Below are 22,681 nucleotides of genomic sequence, written 5' to 3'. Positions count from 1 at the left end.
TAACAAGAACCAAAAATGTCCAAAAATCTTTGTTAATATTCAATTGAATTTGGACCTTATCCCGATTGTAATAAGCCCAAAATTATCTTTGCTGATGATTGAACATCATCAAATATTGCAAGTTAATCACAAACAAGCCGTTATAACTGTTTCTGATCAGTTTTGGGACGAATTATACACCCACGCACGTGTACAGTACCTCCCATATGAAGTTTATAATCAACATGGATATGAAGATGAGACAGACGGACACAAAAAATCAATTGTATTCAATAATATGAGACATTACGCATACATTTCTGACATTAGACAATATGATAGAAACTTTCATATTTTTAGTTATTGAAGACGACAAAATAAAAGTATGCTGGGGTTCTAATAATATTGCGATAACTCATCAATATGGAACGAAAGTATATCATCTCGTTTGCATGAAATTAATGTTAAAATACGCCTGCCCCGTAACACGGAAATTAGTGCAGCAAAAAATATACAACAGGGGTTTTGAGAAGCGATTACAATATTATAACATAATAATCATGTAATTGACTTGACTGTACATGCAAAGGTCAAGATACTTGTTTTTATACGTCGCAAAACGAATGCTGAATCTCAGTAACAATCTGAGATGAATCAAAAGGCCTAACGTCAAAGTTGAACATTTAAATTTCGTTATCTACCTCTCTATCGCTCAAATACATGAGTGCGATAGAGAGGCAGATAACAAAGTCTCGATTTTCGACGTTCGCTGTAGGACCTGCATAATTGACCGCATATCGTTTCAAGATGTTTGGTCATCCGTTTTTGGAAACTATTATAAAATATTATAATACACATAAGATACGAGACTATTATGGTTTCCGCGTAAAGTTTTAAGTTTTGTATACTTATTAAATCTAATGATGTTTTATATATTTACTTTTCGTTCCTCGTAGCGTAGTGTTTTGGAATTATACCAAGACAAGTCTACAAAGTTTTTGATAACATACGCAGTGCAAGTGTTATTATCATGTCATTCATCATGTCATATCATGTACATCATAATTTGAGTGAAATCGTGCTAAGTGAACTATGATTTAGACGCACCAGCACCAGCTGCCTGTCTAAAACGAAATAATAATAATAATAAATTTCGGTTCCTTTCTCTGCAGCCCTGACCACCGGTAGCTTGGGCCTTGCCCCGCTGCTGGCGGCACCCTAGGTTAGGTTTTTTATAATGTGTTTATATGTATTTTTTATTGTTTTGTAAGTGTTTTTATATTTTACTTTTATATTCATATTATAAAAAGAATAATAAATAAAGGAATAATAAATTTTACGTTAAAAAAAATTACACCTTTAGATTTGGATATACCTACACACTCAAGAGCAATTAAAAAAGGATAATTTGTAAGAAACTTTATTTTATATGAGACAAAGGAAAGGTTCGGCAACTTCTGCTAAGACTTGTTTTCTCCCTCAAAATAATGAATGAATTTTTACTACGAGCAATGAATGAATGAATCTTGACTACCTGCAGAATTTTTTGTTTTTAACAAACAGGATTAAAGGCATTAGTAGACAGGATTTCCGAACATAATAACTTTTATGGCAACCCCACTGAAAAACAAAACGCCCATAAATTTGGATGAGGTAAAACCGTGCGATTTGGTTACTGATTGAGCACAATATTTGTGTTATGGTTTATTGTTCTATTGGATGAGCAGCACATGGATTTGCCTTTTTGAATAGGTACCTCAAACGCCAGATACTTCGCTACCTATAATAGAAACATAGCGGAACTTCCTTTAGATTTTCTTTTAATTTTGGAACGGCCTAGACTATTTCATAAATTCATGATTTTAATGTAAGTAGGTACTTTCTGAACTTAGGGTTTACGTTGGATCCAATGTTTAATGTGTTGGATTTAATCTTCTGTATATTTTTGATGTTCGTTACAAATAAATGTCTTTTATATTTATCTTTAGACAAATCTCCAATAATAACATAAGATCTCTCTCCTTTGTTCCCGTCTCTCCACCTAACCACCAGTTTAATTTAACCAGCCCATGACTAAACAGGACGCGCCGTTGTCTATATATAGCTCGTCTGCTCTGAATCACCCGTCTCTCTTTGGTCCTACGAACATTTTTCTCGAGAGATTCATTTCACTAATTGAGTCTGCTGTATCTTTAGAATTTAGTCCGTTAACACTTACACTGTTAACTGACAGTTCGTAAACCTTATTACAAAAGGCATAAGGTCCACTGATGGTCAGTTAAAGAGTGTTGATGTATGTACCTAACATGGGTGTATAACGGATACTGATAGGGACGGGTTTTAAGATGTCCGAATGGTAGGAAGGAAGACCTCTTAAAAGTACAGTTCGGATTCAGATTGCACCATTGCTGCTGCAGTATTGCGGCGCGACATTGCTGTCATCATAACCGCCATAAGGGAAGTAGTAACTCAGGGGATGTTTACATACGCATTGCGGACCGCTTAAAATTCTTCACATAATATATCTTTATGAAATAAAAAAAAAGAAAACCTGACTGTTCAACTTTAGACCGAGGATGTTTTAAAAATACAGTTAAATTTGGTACCAAAAAACGAAACTGACAAAGCACTACCGAAAGTCATTAAGAACGTGTTCCGGACGTTACTTCCCTTCCGAAAATACTCAAACGCATCCGCGACTGAAATAGACCACTCTGCGTCCAATTACGTGTTATTGTTGATTCAGTCAATTAAGAAAAGCACATGATATAGCGTATGATGGAATATTGTTTTATTTATTTATAAGATATAAATGCCTGATAGTAAGCAATTACGTGCGGCGGCACAAGGGCACCTGCACCACCGGAGGGATGCGTGTTGCCGGTGTGTAAGATCGATAAACTAGGTTACGTTCTTTTCTTGAAGGTTTGAAGGTCGTAGGTCCGGATATACCGCGGGTGACAGTTCATTCCACAGTCCAGCTGTGCGAGGCAGGAAGATGAGCCCAGAAAACAAAATAAATCGAAAAGCTTTAGCTTGCTAACGGATGTGCAAGATGCGGAAAGTTTCCAGAATTTTCTGTAAACATCGAACCAGAAAATTTTCACTTTGAAAACGCAGCAGCAGTTGACATGCATTATATTTAATTGTAAAAGTGTACCTATATCAACTCATTGTAAAGATTTTTATTACTCTAAACCGACATCAACACTAAAGAATTCCTAGTTATCATATCCATTAGTTTATCTACCATAAGGAAAACCATTATTCAAACACGTAAACCTCAGATCAGTTAAGGACACTGAGTAGGCGACATCTGCGAGCACAGTCGCCATCAGATATATCGGAGCGGCCGAGGTGCTCATAAATATCTGAACACGCACTCTAACGCCTTGACAATAGAGGCGTGTTCAGATGAGCGCCTTGGCCGCTCCTATATATCTCATAACGACTGTACATATGTCTATGGAAATACTTAGACGCATACATCAGCACATGTTTGATTGGCCAAGACGCTTAATTAATGTAAATATAAACGCTTCTACACATTACGCGGAGCAATTGGCTTAATAGTAGGACAACGGACAATCTAAAGTGGTATTAAAGATAGATGCTTGGAAAATCCGCACTTTTTTACTGTGTTTTATTAATTTTAGTGAGTTATTCGGTTTAAATACATTTAAAACCCACTCAGGGCAGGGGTGCGAAACTACTCCCTTCGGGCAAACTCGGCTTCGTTCGGCTTATCATTGCTCCGAGCAATTATTAGGGTGTTGACACAACTTGACGTCCCCTTACGTGCACGACCACAGATAAGAGAATGGCCTGAATTTTGACAACCCTAAATAGCCGAAACGGATAGTGCCATATAGGTATTAGAAAGGGACAGTTTGATTCGACCCTGAACCGCAGTCAAACTTCGGTTTTGTAGGAAGTTTCCTTTCTGTATTGTAGTACTATTACTTATTCTGTGCTCAGCCGGCCTAGCCAAGGTTACAATCGCTATCGCTTCGACAACGAAAACCATTATGTCTCTCTATCACTCTTCCATATTAGTGCGACAGTGACAGTTGCGTTTCGATCGCTACGGAGCGTAAGCGATCGGCATCTTGGCTACGCGGCCAGGGTCTGATGTCGCAGAAAAACCGACGGTGGAAAAATCTTGTGACATTCATCACCATTAGATCAGTCAACGTACTTAATAGATGCAAATATATGCACTTATTTCCATCTATTATGCAGTAGTTATCATAGACAGACTGACACCTGATGCGCTCAACGTTGTGGCATTAAAATTAGTAGTTCCTTATACTTAATGAGGAAGTAAAGAGGAACTGGATGGAAGAGTAGAACAAACTTATTTAGATGCGAAGTAATAGTAATAGCATCTTGAACAAGTAAAAATTGAGCTATGTTGCTATCACAGTATTAAAAAGAATAACAAGGAAGTTGCTGATTAGTGTCAATTTAATGTATCTATAAATGAACCCGAATTTACCGGTGTGAAGAGTGAAATTATCATCATCAGTAACTACAATTATTATATCAGTAACTACATACATAATACATATACATAATATATTATAAGATGAAATTGTAAAGCAAAAAGTAACGCATTTTATTTAGGAATTTATGGCACTTCAACGAGTGATCAATAATATAAAATGATTTCATAAACGGCATGTACATTGATTTTATTTATTTTAGCGTATTTACATACGATTAGGAGCTTACTCGTGTTTACTCTTCCCAAGGCCAAGTCCAAATCTCCCAAATCTATTTGTTTCCGCCATTATCTGCGCTCTCGAGAGCTCATGTGATTTTATACTACGTCAGTATACCTACTAGCAAGTAGCAACACAGTTGATCTGAAAACACGGAAATGCGTACGAAAAAACAAACAAACGAATACGTAAGTAAAATATTCTATTTTTACCAATTTTGATGCGTTATCGAGTTTTTATCGCGTAGGACATACACCTCAATTAACCCCTGGAGCGCCCAGGAATTACCGTAGTATGGAACTCCTATACTAGTTACCAGCACACGTGTCTGTGTAGGGCGCTCCACGGGCTAAAAATACCATGTACTATAAAATGTAGAATCTAAAGTCCCTTTTTGAAATCAGTCTATTTAAATGTACCGCTCGTGTAGAATAAAAAAGAATAAACACAAACTTTAATCCATTAGGAAAAGCAACACAAAGATTAGAAAAAGAGTTTTGTAAGCACTGGCGCCTTATCGGTAAGCGGCCTTTTCAATCAACCATTGAATGTATTTTTCTAGTATATTTTTCTTTAAAACACGTGGAAGATAATTGGCAGAGGTAAAACAATTCATATTGTTATATGAGCATTATCAATGACTTTGCATTGAAATATGTACCTACTTTATTAAATTTTTTTGTAGTATAGACTTTTTTTTACAATTATGTCGTCATTGATAAGATCTTATTTAATGTAAATTCCCTGTATAACCTAAATGTTGTCTGGAAGAGATCTTTTTAGCGATAACACCGCATGGTATTTACCTCTTCTTGAGTTGTATTGTTTTCTGTATTAAAGGTGTGCAATAAAGAGTATTTGTATCGTATCACTACATAATTATTATAATTTATGAAACAAAGTCCCCTGCCGGGTCTGTATGTTCGCGATAAACTCAGAAACTACTGGACGGATTTTCATGCGATTTTCACCTTGCAACAGAGTGATTCTTAATGAAGGTTTATGTATAATTTGTTAAGGTTTTGTGTAACCCGTGCGAAGCCGAGACAGGTTTTGCTAGTGGTAAATAAAATGAAACACCCTCGCATTACGCTGGCCCAATATTGTTGTAGGTATATTACATTTTCAAGATAGTTGAAATTCGACTTAATATACAAATACTAACATAATGTGTAAATACGACAATGTTCAAATATCAGTTCGTTAAAAGTGAAACATAGAACCCTGTAATAATGGACCAGCGATTAGTACCGGCTCCCACAAGGTTGCCCGCATGGGAAGTCAAAACACGCTTGTTGAAGAAAACGCGGGATGTGTTGACATGTGCGCGTAAACTTCCTGAAGCCGCGGCGCACCCGACTGTTTACAATCACATGAACCATTGACTATCATTTACGATCGAGGAGTCATCAATGTCATCCTATAGATGTAGTGCATAATTATTTTCCTTCGTATTTTCACGAAAACGTACGAACGTGTCTTGCTATTGCTATTTCAGTCAGTCTCGGTACAAAAAGTACTGAAGTTGACTGAAGTAGCATGACAAATACGAACGTGTCCGAGACAATACGAAGGAAAACAATTATACAGGGTGATTCAGGAGACGTGAGCAGGACTAAGACTGCGCATTTTGTCAATTATAAGCAACTGTTTCGTATCAGTATTAGTGAGATTAACGTTAATTTTCTACTCGTGTTGAAAAAAAAATTAATAAATTTATTTACGACATGCATGGTCACCCTAAAATTAGAATACTAAACTACCGATATTCTGTGTCAAATTGAATGTCATCACTGTCATCACGGTCTGGTTACTTTTGAAAACTCGCATCTCACTCAAGTTCGACAGTTTATTTTCTTCGTAATCAAAATGCTGTCATTACGGTTAAAGAGGTTTTATGTTTATTAATTAGGTCTTGTAGGGTAACCATGATTGTAGACAGTTAAATTTGCCCTCACCAAAAAGTTAAAAATAGGAAAAAGTGTCGTTGTTTCACCTAAATACGACGGTGATCGATCAATTATTAGTTGCTGAGTGTGCAGGATTAGTCCTGCTCACGTCTCATGGATCACCCTGTATATGCACTACATCTGTAGAGCTTTAAGTAGTATGGATCTGGGGTTTTCCATTGAGTTACTTTAATTAAGTTCATAGACTTCATAGCATATTCAGAGCATGAATGTTATATATTTTCTTATTCCGAAAAATAGAAATATTGACGAAACAAAGGCTCAACAGTTGCCGTGAGAGTAATACAATTTCCAAGTACGAAAGTTCATACTAATTTCGTAAGTAGGTGCCAGTTGCATTGCACTTCGTAAACTCACCGATAACCAATTTGGCGTGGAACCAGCATATTGCACCCATAACACATGAGTCACAAGCTCACTGGCCGGAAAAACGGATGCCATATACACGGAACGACACAAAACTTCTAAATTTAGAGATAAACATCGAAACACTGGCCATTTTGACTTCGTACTGGCCAAAAATACGTAAAGAAACAACTTCGAAATTGGAAAATTTCAACTGATCACTTTGCTTTTTTTTCTTAGTTGAGAATATTGTAAAATAAAGTAAAACTTAAATGTGAACCTTAGTTATTATGATTTCCACTAAAATTTTACAGCGATTATGTGCACATTTTTATTTTTTCGGGAAGACTTTCGGCAATTAATTAGTAATCAAAACACAAGCTTTTTTGTAACATAAACACATAACTTTTTAACGAACTTTTTTATGTTGCCACGCTTAAAATTTACGGTGTTTGTATGTCATTAGTGATTAACAGCAGTTAGTGCAGCGTCGCGGCGCGCGACTGACTGCCGCGCGCATGCGCCGATGCGCCCGCGTTTATGCTCTTATACTTTATTTATAGGCCGGTGCAGTATGATATCAATTTTATAACAAACACTTCTGGTTTCAAACTGAGATATAAACAGATCGTAAAGTGACGCTTTACGTTTTCTTTTTATTTTAATATACAGTTCCCTAATGAGTGGAATGGGCTCAGTATATATACTGTACTTCATTTGCGCTGCTGCTAAAAATCTATCTACTTCAACATGATATAAGAATATAATAATACCGGATTATAATTTATTGAATTACAAACCTGATTCCATTAGAAGACTGGACCATGTATCCGTATTTTTGAAACTTAACAACACCACCATTATTCCCACTGAAACCACAAAACTTCACAAAACACAAAAACTTTTACTTTTAACATTCACAGAAAAAGTTTTACCATTTTCCAAAAGCAAAAAATAAACGTTTTTTTAAGGTCCTGTCTTCGAACTTCTGACGGTCGGACGGTAAAGTGTACTAACTTAAAAATCACAATTTGTCCTCTCATTACCCCCCACCCAAGTCTCCGAAGATTGTGGAATATTTACCTAATGAGTTCGAAGTCAAAACGATGTCATTAGAGTTATTGTCTGTTGTCAGGCCACTTAAATATTTGGGTGATAAGGAAAAATGTCTAAAGAAATGAAGGAACTTATTACTGATGTAAAAAAACGCATGTGTTACGCATCGTTCAAAAAGTCTTCTGTATTTCTTTACTAACAGTGAAACTTTGAATTTCACATTTTTAATAGAACTTTTTGATAAATCAATGTAATTTAAGTAAAATTCAATATTATTTTCCATAAATAGTGATTTGAAACAATTATTTTTCTCCTAATTTATAAATGATTACATACAAAAACACTACTTACTGATAGGAAACACGGAATTCAACAACTTCATGTTTGAATATCATTAAAACCATTAAATGATTCAACATTAAACGAAACACAAGAGTCTCTTGCGATATCGTTCGAACGATTGAGTATTTTATTTTCTAAACCAGTATCAGATAAAAGAATCTTTATTGAGTGTAGGCAGGTGACAATTGCGACGCAATTTTATAAAAATAAATCGGTCGAGGTTCTCGTGACTGACAGTTTTTATCTTATTTTTGTTTTTGTTTTTTCTTTAAATCTAGTGAAGCAGTCATGTTAGCATCGAGAATTATTGATAAAAAGTTGATTTATTTGTAATTCATAGACTATTTAATGAGCATTATTGATTAAAAACGCAGTAAACGATATAAAAAAGGAAAAAAACACATATATCCTTTATTTCGATGTAAACAATTAAACATGGAAGACACAGTAAAAGTGATAAAAAATACATACTTTCATTTCTTTAGGCATTTTTCCTAAGTAAAATCATGATGTTTGGTTTATGAAACATCGAATAATCTTTTTTATTTGTCAGCATATGATGGATGAATGGATGGATGTTGTTTAGGTAATAAAGAAACTATAACTGAAAATAAGAGATATATTTTTTTTATTGTTACTGAGTCAGAATTTGTGACCTCATATATGGTACCTATTTTCAAAACTTTTCAAAACAAAAGGCCTAAATAAATAGTTTCTACTTTATAGTTCTAATACTAAAAAATAGTTTTAATAAAAATCGTCCTTCTAGGACAATATAATATGCGGACAATAAAACCTTGAGACAGAACAATAAAATATGAAATTTACGACAATATTTTACATCTAAACGTGATTATGCTAATATTTAGTTATTTGAACTGCCTAATGTGCCATGCATAAAGAACGTGTCAAACCAACCAAGGTGAAGACCGCCATTTGTTAGAGTTAGAACAATAGTAAGACATGAAAGATATTCGCAAACTAAAATCCTATGTTATTAAAATACTTATTTCGAACGCTCCAATCAAAAGAAATGAATGAATGTGAATGACACTCAATTTCTAGTACCTACTTAGTTACATGAAACTAAATTTAAAAACGTCAAGATTTCAACATGTTTTAAGCGCTTTTTTGACAATTGACAACAAGTCTTTTACCATCTTGTCGATTTATCACAAGGTATGATACATATATAACTTTTTAAATTGTGGCTATTTGAAATTATCAACAGAGAGCCCAACGCGAAATACTAAAATCGAAATTTAGTTATCTGCCTGTCTATCGCTCTTGCATGGACATTCGAGCGATAGAGGCAGATATTTAACTAAGTTACAAGTGTAGTCGTTATGGGAACATAGCACCACAGCCTTGATAAACGTAAGGCGAGTTACGTAAGGATTACGTAGGATACGTGATAAGCGCACAAATGTCTTAGATACGGGACCGAAATAAATATAAATCGGAAAACACTTCAAATGTAGCCGGTAGCTTGTCACTTGTCACTATTACTAATTGACATGTTGTAGATACTGTTGCGTCACTGCGATAAGGTGCTAAAATTACTATGTGATTTTTCTGCCAGTTACAATACTTATTACGTTTAGTATAATTTAAAAAATATTTCTAAATTTTGAAGTACGAGTATGTACTTAGTTGACATCGATACAGTACCTACGTGTAATCCTGACTCTGACACATACTACTTAGGTATATTATTATACTCTTTGCTCTGACATTCTAATCTGTGATGAATTATTATTGTTGTGATTGTTATATTATATATATTTTTGAATTTATTGTGGACCATTTAATTGTATTTGCATGAATTTAAGTATGTTTTATGGCAAATAAAGTGATTGATTGATTGAGAGATAATGGCTTATTATATTATTCTACAACATATTGATATGGTGTATCTTTCATGTTTTTTTTACAATTTTAGAAACATTTGACCAATAGGATTAAATTTATACACAATGTTTTTGTGGCCATGTTGTAGATATTAGGTTAAATATATTTTTGAATGGATTATTTCACCACAAATTTATCACAATATATAAAACTTCAGGTTAATTAATTCAATTCTATAAGTACCTAAACTTTTTAAAGGCCTAAATCATAGTAAATGTAAATTGGTTTTACCGATCTATAAAGCTACGAGTATTTAAAGTATCTCTAGGTCCCTACATTATGTTCAATGTAACCTCCATCCAACATCCACACATAAATAAGCTATTTGTAAGCTAAAACATCATTCACGACACATTGCAGTTACATACCTAGCTTTATAAGGTGCGAAACGCAAAGCAAATACAACTAACAACTAACAGCAACACACATTGACCAGAGATAGACCATATCTCGTTGTATAAAGGTGCAAAGTTAGATAATTAAATGTGTCAATGGTGGCAACATTGCAAAAGTAAAAAATCTCGCATTCAGGAAGTATCGGTGAGCTATGCACGTCATTCGTATGCCACCACAATAGGTAGATGAATAATTTAACTATGTACCATAGACCGCACTGTTAACTAGCAAATGTGAACCGTATTTCAAAGAGTCAAGGTCCAAAGTTGAGGGTTGAGCTGTTAGGATTTTTTTAAAGAAGGTTGCAAAAGGTTGTGCTGTAGGAAGTATGTGGGATATTTATTATTTACTTTGAATATATGTACATACGTGTGTTTCCCTACGAACACGTGTTCAGATCAGATACAGACTCAATTATCTAAGTAATTGATCATTAAAAGTGCGTTTACAAAAACGTCACACTTTTTTTTGAAATTGTCAGTTATGGGGTTTCTGCGAAAAACGTAGGTTTTCTAGTGTAACTGAGAATATATCGTGTAAATAATAAGATATGCTCCTTAATATTTAGACTAAAGAAGTTGAGATAATTAATGATTGTTTAGGTAGGTACGTAATTAATATATGTAATTATATGAACATACATTTTACATCAATATTGCAGATAAATTATTACGGTAAGTTGTAAGAGTGTGAAACTGCGTTTTGGTCCAAATATGGAAAGCCAAATATTTTAACAATAAGTATACGATATCTTGTCTCTTCAACAATCTAATGATCAGCTAATTTTAGAAATCGGAAAACAATCGTGAAACGATCACGTATCACACCTATTTATACGATATCACTCCCAAAAACAGAACAATACGATCCCAATAAGGTCGTGACCGTTACCGGGAGTGACATTCGAATTTTAAAATATCAGGTAAGTATGTTGTGCAGCGTTGGTTTGCCATAGGACTAATAACCGATGGTAGTTTACTAGTTTTCGATGTTCATAAGTGCAATGTAACGTACCTATTGGGAGAATAACGAATAATATTTTCAGTTTTCACTGCGCCCATGTCAAATTATGAACTGATTTTTGAATTTGGAACGCCGCGCCGCTCGACGCGACGCGTACGACGGATTCGCGACGCGTGCTCGATTTCGCCGCGCGTCGCGGAATACGGAAACGATTCCATTTTCAAATGTAAATGGAACACATCGATGGAATGGTGTATGTAGGCTTCATATGCTATTCGGAGGAGGATGAGCCTCGTTGTAAGGTAATGGCTCTGTTTTTATACATAAGACACACAGATATCTGGAAACATTAAAACTAAAACAAAAGTTCGTAACTTGGAATATAATATAACCGGAATTATCCATTTCTTCTAAAAAGGGGTACCTAAAGAAGATTTCTCTTCTCTCTCTTTTGTGATTTCGGAGTTGGTCCCATAGAAAAAGTTGTTCAGACTACAATGACCTAGGTACCTAATCACCTCGCACAATATGGCTAACGGTCCAAAAATGGCCCTGTATTATGTCTACTTCAATGAATCATTCTAAATATGATATATCTATAATTTTAATAGGAAACAACAGCTGACAGGCTCAGAAAATGAAAGCGCGAAAATTTTGGTAACACAACTTTGTTTGTTAGAATCGTTAGAAACTCTCAGGTAATTTGCTTAACATTATATTATTGCAGATAACTGTACCTTTAGCTTGCCAGAAGGACATCCGAACAAAGGTTAACATAACGGTAAACATTCATTAAATTTATAATCCTATGCACATAATAATACTGGTGAATGGATCGCCATTGATACGCCGCCTCGTGCGCGTGACCGATGCGTAACCGTTGGGTTCCGTAGAGTCGAAACTATAGAGGCTTTTAAGAAGTACTTACATATGTATCGCGGCTAGGGAATGCAAATCGGTTATTTTTTGCATGGAAATAATCGGTTATTAACCGAAACCGCGGTTATTTCCATACAAAAAATAACCGATTTGCATTCCCTAATCGCGGCACAATTAAGTAATGTTAAATTTGAAGAACACTATTTATGTATCCTTAAAGGCATCAGATTCAAATTAAGTATGTATCTTACATCATCATCTCAGCCATAAGACGTCCACTGCTGAACATATGCGTCCCCCTTGGATCTCCATACGTGCCAGTTGGTCCTTACAATAAGAGTAAAGCGTTTGAAATAACAGAACTACAGATTTCTTCATACGCGTACGCGCGTATAAAATACTAGTATAAAACCACCCTAACTTACGCTAAGTACTTAGATATTAAGATAACTTAGTAAATCTGTACTAGTCTGTTCACTGAGAGAAAAATCATCACCAGGAATTAAAAAACAGTTCTGTACTGGGGAGAAAAAATGAAGTTTTAGTAATAATTATGGACGTTTCACTATTTCTTTAATGTTTATTTATTTCTACAAACAGCTCAGTAGGTAATCCCAAATCTAATTTCAACAAACAGATAATAGAAATTGCAAGAACTAATAGAAATTGCAAAAGTCAATTTGTTCCTATTAGTTGACTCTCCTTGTCCCCGGATTAAGTTTATTTTTGTAATTCTAAGTGTGTTTTTGTTAGTATTTTCTCTCAGTGTACTTACCTACCGACTTTACCAAAGATTTATTTAGACTCACCACTTGCCATCAGTGTTTTGTACTACGTTGTGTAATGTCGCTAAACCATAAAATAAGACGTAAAACTAAGCATGTATTAGTACAACCTTCAAAGTCTTCAAACTGTAAAGTTGTTAACAATTTGTGGTTGTACAGTCATAAACGTCCGCATAGTTTACTACTTTGTAGCGGTAGGTATTGCTTTGTTTAAGCTTATTGCTTCGACAATTTTGCTTGATGAAGAAAAACATCGTGAGGAAACCTGCATACATCCGCGAAGAAATTCAAAAGTATGTGAAGTTCCCAACCCTCATTCAGCCAGCGTGGGGACTACCTACAGCCCAAAACCCTCACGCGCACGAAAAGAAGCCTGTGCCCAGCAGTGGGACGTATATAGGCAGAATTTTTTTTATTAAGTATCAAGGCGACTGTAGTATAAACTCGGACCCAAGCCAAGCGCTTTTGAATTTGGAACTTTCTTTTATTTCCATAAGGGCCACTTGTACCATTCCACTAACCCGTGGTTAAGCGGTTAAATCATTAACTTAATGTCAAATTGTAATGGTAACCATGGTAACTCCAGGTTTAACCGGTTAACCCCGGGTTGGTGGAATGGTGCAAGTGGGCCTTAGAGTCCATAACCATAACTCGAATTTAATTTGTACTTGTACAAGTATGCGGGGATTAACGAGGATAACTGTAGTACATATAGGGTTTCTGCTCGAGAATTCCCGAGGCGAGAAATCTCGAGAAATTTGTCCTAAGTCGAGACGGGAAAAAAATATTCAATGCCTCGAGAACTCGAGAAATAAATCTCATGTGACAAGTAAAAAGAAAACACTCGTATAACACATGATGTCAATATGTCTATAATGTTATGTTATTTAACTACCTAAATAAATATTTAGGTAGTTTTCAGGTAGGAACCTACTTACTTACTTAATACATTTATTACCAACCAAATAAAAAACTACCTTGATCCGTCCCCTATCGTTCTAGCTTTAACCGATTTTCATGTTTTGAAACTTTTGAACTATCATGATTCATGACATTCATGTAGTGTATTATTATTGAAAAAACGCTTTAAAAAATATTGTAACGAATTATAAAACCATGTAATAAGTGTAATAGCAAATATTACAAAACTAAATTACTATTGATAAATCAAATCATCCCGGTATATTCCTATTAGCAAAATATTACAATTTTAGCAGCTTTATTGTTACGTTGAGTAATTACGAGTAATTAATAGTAAGTAGTAAAACTTCTGTAATTTTTGTCACATCGAGTTAAATTTATTGACTTGAATATTGCTGCCTAATAAAATACCATATTGTGGTTTGTTTACATTTTGTTGAATACCTAAAGAAATACACTATAGTTTTGTTGTTGTATTTTTGATTATTAAGTGCAATATATGGTGACTAAAAATGCACCATATGTTTGATTATTGATCTCACCTACGAGTCTGATTTGAAAAAAAGCAAAAAAAATTAATTAACATGGTGTTTTTGGAGCTTTCAAAATTTCTCGAGATACTCGAGAAACTCGAGAAATCTTGGTCGAGAATTCCCGTGCCTCGAGAAATTAAAAAGGTCGAGAAACCAGAAACCCTAAGTACATATAGGTACATATAAGTATAATTATACTATGTACAGTCGCCTAAGTATCAAGTATGTAATAAAAACGAGTACAGAACCCTAAACTGGCAAGTATAAGTACCTACTTGCTCATTCATATCGGAACCTATGCGTGTTAGAATGCTCATGCAAAGTTGCTAACGTTTGATAAAGGCAAAGACAATAGACACACACACACACACACGGGGTTATGCATCGTAGACTAGGGTGTTTTTAGGGTTCCGTACCCAAAGGGTAAAACGGGACCCTATTACTAAGACTTCGCTGTCCGTCCGTCCGTCCGTCCGTCCGTCCGTCCGTCCGTCCGTCCGTCTGTCACCAGGCTGTATCTCACGAACCGTGATAGCTAGACAGTTGAAATTTTCACAGATGATGTATTTCTGTTGCCTATTAATTATATATTCTATTAATTACTTAATTCCGAGATTTTGTATTTTGCCGCTTTCATATTCTGTATGAATTTCATAGTAAGTAACAAAAAACACTAGAGTTAGAACACGAAAAGTCTGAAGCGATTTTGATATAGCCCACGCAGTGCAAGTGATATTTATAGGTACGTCATAATTTCATAGAAGTTTGACGTTTAAAATATCACTTGCAGTGCGTGGCCTATCAAAATCGCTTCAGACTTTTCTTGGTCTAACTCTAGGCGTTTTCCATGATTTATATGAACGCTAGAAACATCAACTCTAAGTCCCCGCGTACTAGTACAAGTACAAATTATATTCGAGTTCGAGTTATGTTTCAGTTTCATTTATTTTGTTAAACATAGGTTACATGAAAGATGGCAGGTACATAAATATACATTGGTCTCTATGCTTTACCCACTATGCAGGTGTACAAAATTGTCTCGTGCGGTTATCAAATAAACGCATGCTTATGTCTAAAAAACCTACCTATTTGAAAACATAGTCATACATTAACATTAATACTACTACAAATTTCACTTAAAATACCTGAAATATTGTCTTACAACTATAATACAAATTTTAAATACAATGTCAAAAGAAAAAAAAATACATTTAGATATCAAAAATCAATACAATTCTAATACAAGTCTGAGCCATTATCATCATTTATGTATTCACTAATAGTATAGTAGCATTTTGTCAATAAGATACGAAGTAAACTGTTTTTTGAATACATTTATGAACCCTTATAGAAATAAAAGAAAGTACAAAATTCAAAAGCGCCAAAATTGGCTTAGGTCTTACGAGGTTATGGAGTTAAACGTTCGTATGTATATAGATAAACGCAAACAATTCCACGCTAATGGCATTCCTTAGTATTTATTTATTTACGCCATCATTAGTCGAGAATGTCAGATGTGTGCATGATCGGGATTTCAATGATATCACTCAACACGTAACGGTGATTGCTATCGGAATGGACATCTTTTGACATTTATCGCATGTCATAGAAAAACCAGGCTCGCCCACCGAGGGTTCCGTGCTGTTTAATAGTATTTGTGGTTATAGCGGCAACAGAAAGAAATCGTTTGTGAACATTTTAACTGTCTTGCTATCACGGTTCATGATGTACAGCCTGTTGACAGACATACGGACAGTGGAGTATTAGTAATAGGATCCCATTTTTACCATTTAGATACGGAACCCTAAAAAATCTACATTTTATATCATAGTGATAAAAAATTGTGACCCAACATGTCTTCTATTGTATAAATTATTAAAAAAATTTGATACTAATGCTATGGTGGCCAAGTGTTGTTCTAATGACTTAAATAGGCTTCGAATCCAGTTCATATCTCGTCCCTTAGTCGCAATATATACCACCTGCATATTTTATTGTGTTCAACGTAGGTTCCAAAACGCACGAAAATATAATAACGTTAACCGACAGGCTTAGGTTTAATATTATAAAATTTATTTGATAACAACCTTTCTCTCCTCCTTCTTCTTCCTCGCGTTATCCCGGCATTTCGCCACGGCTCATGAGAGCCTGGGGTCCGCTTGACAACTAATCCCATGATTTGACGTAGGCACTAGTTTTTTAGTTTGTTTGATAACAACCTTTATTATATTTATTTACTACCTTAAGTGATTGCCACAGGAGCTCTATTTGTAACTGGACGGGAGCTTTCATTTACCTGAAACAAAAACAATTATTATTATCTCGGGTATCTAGGGTATTTAGGGTAGGGTAGGGTATCTTGTGAGCATTTTGGGGTCAACAGTAGGCCCGCAAGAGTTTTTTTTAATAAAATAAAATAAATAAAAACCACTTGTTTATTATTATGGCACGTCTAAGCTTGGTCACATCAAAATATGTGCATATACTTAGGTAGTTAGCTTGGTAAGGTTTGGGGTGGGGTGGTTGGTTGGTTGGTAAAAATGAACGAAGGCAATATTGATGGAGTTTATATAGACGTAATACGTCTTTGCTTTGAGTCAAGGGATTTTTTATGCAAATACGCTCAAAGCCTCCATTATCTCGATCTTTGATGACATGATGACTTTGATGACACACCGAGAATAATGATTACGACAAAATACCCTATAGTTAGCATAAACAGTATGAACACAGGCAAGTAACTAAACTAAGTCATGGAAAAACACACCAATGAGACGTAAAAACAATGGAACAACACACTGAACATTAAAATTAAATACGCCATTTGTTTTTTAGGGTTCCGTACCCAAAGGGTAAAACGGGACCCTATTACTAAGACTTCGCTGTCCGTCCGTCCGTCCGTCCGTCCGTCCGTCTGTCACCAGGCTGTATCTCACGAACCGTGATAGCTAGACAGTTGAAATTGTCACAGATGATGTATTTCTGTTGCCGCTATAACAACAAATAGTAAAAACAGAATAAAATAAAGATTTAAATGGGGCTCCCATACAACAAACGTGATTTTTGACCAAAGTTAAGCAACGTCGGGAGTGGACAGTACTTGGATGGGTGACCGTTTTTTTTTTGCTTTTTTTTGTTTTTTTTTTTTCATTATGGTACGGAACCCTTCGTGCGCGAGTCCGACTCGCACTTGCCCGGTTTTTTTTACCAGCTTTGAAATTTCGAAAAAGGTTCTCAATTTGGTATGATATTTTTTAAATGTATTTTTTCTCGAAGAAGGCTTATCTTATCTCAAGGATAGATCAATTTGTAATAGTATATTACGATACAAGTGCGAATAGCAGGAAATTCGCAACGAGTGATGATAAATTAAAACACGTCCGAAGTGAGTTGCGAATTTCCTTTTCGCACGTGTATTGTATTGTACAATTTGTAGGTACAACGTTTTACAGTACCTACAAAATGGCCCTTTAAATGTTCGACATACGCACGTGTTATGCTAGTTACCGCACAAGGGCGGTAAATTAGCACCATATGTACTATAAAAACCGGACAAGTGCGAGTCGGACTCGCCCACCGAGGGTTCCGTACTTTTTAGTATTTGTTGTTATAGCGGCAACAGAAATACATCATCTGTGAAATTTTCAACTGTCTGATGGCTATCGCGGTTCGTGAGATACAACCTGGTGACAGACGGACGGACGGACGGACAGCGGAGTCTTAAGTAATAGGGTCCCGTTTTACCCTTTGGGTACGGAACCCTAAAAATCAACGCATTTTTGAGCCACCGTTGTAACAATTTGGTTCTTATCAACCAACACAACAGCTAATAAGGATAGTACGAGTAGAAGGTATCATTATTTACGACTTCTACTAGACTAGATCATTCTACATAATAAAAGTTAAAGATAATCGCGAAAACTAAGTATATCTGCTGGATTAATATTTTATTATCTTATCTATCCGTGTCTAGTCCGCTAATCTATGACAAAAACCCAAATCTCCAACATATGTTACAACCTAACAAGTAATACATTACAATATTCTAGTTCGCGTTATCAAGACACAAATCGTGTCAGTTGTAAACACAAATACTTCAATAATAAGCAGGGAAGCCAAAGGCACAGTACACTAAGAACAGTAGTGAATCTAAGGCCGCTCGGCAAGTTATTTGCCTACTGTTGCGTTGGCGTTTAGGGTTGTCACTTTTATTGTACCTTCATACTGATACGCGACCCGGCCGCCGCGCCCCGCGCCCCACGGCGGGTTGGTCAACGACACCTTCTCGTAACTCATGAGGCCCTGGTACTTGCTCCTTGCTAAATTAATTTTTAAACAGTTTTTTTCTCGATTTTAGCCACCGTAGCCTATGGAGACTAACAAGTAACGCTAAGCGGTATTCGCAGGCAATGGATGTTCCTATATTAAGGGTGTCACATGTGCGTTTCTGACTTATGCAATTGTTCCTACAATACAATACGACCGCGGCGAGCTGTGCTGGCTGAGGCCTACCGTCAGAGCAGACAAATGCGAGTCACAGTCGCGGTACGGCCCACACTACCGCCACCGTATTCCCCCGTATATTATGCTAATGTGTGCGTGGCAGCGCGTGCGTACACTAAGTCCAGCGCGCACGCACACATTCAAGCCGGCAGCGGCACATTTCTATGAAGATTCACTACTGTTCTTGTACTGTGCCAAAGGTCTTAAGTGGATTTTAAGTAAAACAAAATCCATCAGGTCAAGTTTGTTTTTGAAAACTAGCTATGCTCTGAATAACAAGGTTTTTCAGTAAATAAGGCGGGATAACTGACAAATATTGGCGCGACCAATCCATCTACAACAAAACAAAATTCATCAAAAGTCGCAAAATATTTAAATTTAATTTCAAGCATCGAAATAATAATAACTTAAGTACCATAGCACTTAACGGATTAAAAAGTAATTATCATAGATATTTGAAGCTTTTTCAGTGTTTAAAGTAAAGATTACGTGAAAACTAGAAAATAAAAAAGGTATATTTTATACCGAGTTACTTTCGTCATTACCTAAGATACAAAAATAACTTATGACCTTTTACGACAGTCAACACAAAATAGATAGGTGTGAAACACTCGGGCGTCGAAATGACTTTCTTCCATCGTCACGACCGATAACAATGGTGTAAACATTCGACCTTCACGACCGAAAGTGGGGCAGAACCGTCCGTTTGTATTTATTGTGATAGGTTAGAAGTGGCCATTATAAAGGAGTTGTTATATTATAAGTCCCGCCTTTTAAAAACACGTAATGGTAGTTATGATTTTCTGACAGTTCAACATTATTTTAGCTTCAAGTCATACACTTTTTAGTCAGTTGATGTCCCAGTCCCAGTAGGAACTTGACACTTTAAACTGTTCCACTAGTTGACGGTTTATAGTTGGGTTAAGCATAAGGTACCTATAGTCCTGTAGCGCTGGCTATATTTTGAGCCCTATCTTAAAGTATTATTAAAGTCAAATTTTTTTTCGCTTACGAATGCTGTTTTAAGATGTTAATCTTACATTTTGTTTTGTGTCACAGATATTATTTGCTTTTTAAGTTATTTAATAATTTGTGGTAATTATTTTTATTTTGCATTATTTTGGAGAAAAGAATATTCGAGAGAAAACATGTAACTGTGTCGCATTTAGGATAGTTTTTTTAATGTGAAAACATAGTTTGTGTCAATTACGTCCATTGCAATCGGATACTATGTCATACTATTCAAAATTACTCAAAAAATAATTATAGTTAAAAAAAAATGCTGACGTCGCATTTAATCGTGTCAATATGGACATTACATGTTTTTGTGTCTTATTGAGGCACAGCTTCATAAGATTTTTGATAATTTTGTTCTAACAAGCTATTACCATAACAAAAGAATATTAAGGTTACTAGAGTTCACACCTTATTAATATAAAAGGCGGGATAAATAAGAAATATGAATTTGTGTCAGTTTCATCCATTGCATAAACAAATAATACAAAAATAATGTTCGCGTTCATACGACGCTAGCGGGTGGCTCTTAACGGGCAACGCAGGCCATGCACGGGGAGCGGGCGCGGCGGGCGCGGCGCGACCTTGGCGTGGCGGCGGGTAAGGGCCTCTCTCTAAAAATCACACGTTGCGTACGCAACGCATGTTTACTTCGCCTGCGCGCCAAATTAACGCAACTTATGCAAAGTTATACTACTACAAAGAGAACTTATAAATATTGTACAATGTCACCATTTATCAAAGAACTGTAAGTAAGTACATCTTATTGCGAGAATTAAAGTCTGTTTATAAATCTATACAAATTATGGTTACGCATCATATACTTGTGACAATGACAGGGAAAAGGTACCACTTGAGTAAAATTTGCTTATTAATACCGTGACTTGAGGTAACTTTCATTCTTTGATAAAAATATTACTTCTTGAACTTAATTTATATTAATGTTCTTAAAATTTTGATTTCTATATCTAATCAAGTCTAACTTGAATATATCTTAATTATATGGACTAATAAATTTTAATATAATCATTTTTTTTTTCATTATAAATAGCACAAACCAGTTTTTCCATACTTAACGTAAATTATGCACATTATTTTTTTAATGTATTTTTTGTTCTTAGCATTTTTTTATAATAGATATTATTAATTATGTACACGTATTGAGTTTATTTAATGCCTGTTTATTCTGATGTTTTGAATACATTTACCTTAAATAATAATTACCAACACTTTTGATAGTTCAAGGTTCTTGGATAATAATTACCTTTGGGTTCAATTGGCGTAAAGGACATTTTGGCGAAAATGAGTTATATCCACTACCGTAGCCTCAAAGGGCTTAAATGACAAAACGCCAGGATATCTTTCCAGGAGAGCCAAAAATCAGTTTTGTTTTGAGAAAAAAATCAGACCTTTTTTGTTTGTTTGAATTAACTGATGCCTGTATGTGGCTTATTCCTAACTTTTTGAGGTCTTTTAAACTGATTTCTTGAATACAATGCTTATTTACAAAAATAGCATGTCCGTTACGCCAAAAAACACGACTATTTTTAAAAAGGCGTCCCTTACGCCTCTTCTTTAATGTTTATCTTATCAGAAACAGGGCGTAATGTACTAAAAATTAAACTGTTTTAGTACCATTTGGCGTAAATTCAACAATTTCATGGCAATATTCGCATCTTGCATTTAGGGAACACTGTACTTCTAAGTACTATAATTTCCATTTTTTATCTGAAAAATTATAGAGATGTATGTATTCACTGTCAAGTTTTCCCAATTTTTCTTATTTTGGATACTTAAACGTGGAAAATATCGTTTTTAAGAAAACAATGTTTTTTTACACACTACAAAAACAATGTTTTTTTTATTTGTTTATATTACTTCAAGTATATTAATTAAATTAAATTTGGTAGGTGAGAAGAGATCTCTGCTAAAAACAATTGAAAACCGAAGGGGAAACATGTTGGGGCACCTGATACGTCACGATACTTACATAAAATCTATAATTGAAGGCAGAATAGAAGAACAGAGAGGCAGAGGAAGACCGAGACGTGCATATATTGACCAGGCCAAAGAGAAAATTAATGTAGTGACGTACCATGAGCTCAAAACAGTGGCAGAGAAAAGAACGGAATGGCGAATACTCCACCGACAAGAGCTAGGCTCTTAAGAACAATGATGATGATGATTACTTCAACATAATCACTGCTGTCCTACCATTTATACAGGGTGTCCAGTAATTAATGGACAACCTTCTAACCATCGTCAGAGCACCTTAGGCTGGTCCAGAAAATGCACTTATAGGTTTAGTAAAAGTTTCGTGGTTTTCGAGATAATCGCTCTTTTCTAATTTTGGTTCCTTG

At 35.3% G+C, this 22,681-nt stretch overlaps 1 protein-coding gene and 1 long non-coding RNA gene across 4 annotated transcripts in view; one reads left to right on the top strand and one right to left on the bottom strand.

Moving 5' to 3' along the window:
- The window catches only part of LOC134679809 (rho GTPase-activating protein conundrum), a 122,129-nt gene that overhangs the window by 27,190 nt on the left and 72,258 nt on the right, over nt 1–22,681 (bottom strand). The window contains exon 1 of one of the 3 annotated variants that reach the window (XM_063538708.1): nt 7,031–7,590. The exons of the other annotated variants lie outside the window; for them this stretch is intronic. Within the exon in view, the coding sequence (XP_063394778.1) occupies nt 7,031–7,070 (40 nt within the window). The 5' untranslated portion in view covers nt 7,071–7,590. Of the gene's footprint in view, nt 1–7,030; nt 7,591–22,681 lie in introns of those variants that run through there. 3 annotated transcript variants of the gene reach the window in all.
- The window catches only part of LOC134679822 (uncharacterized), a 268,010-nt gene that overhangs the window by 193,713 nt on the left and 51,616 nt on the right, over nt 1–22,681 (top strand). The gene's annotated exons all lie outside the window — the stretch shown is intronic.

Source organism: Cydia fagiglandana, chromosome 3 (genome assembly GCF_963556715.1).
Source record: "Cydia fagiglandana chromosome 3, ilCydFagi1.1, whole genome shotgun sequence".
NCBI classification, from domain to species: Eukaryota; Metazoa; Arthropoda; class Insecta; order Lepidoptera; family Tortricidae; genus Cydia; species Cydia fagiglandana.
This window is presented reverse-complemented; position numbering and strand designations above follow the sequence as displayed.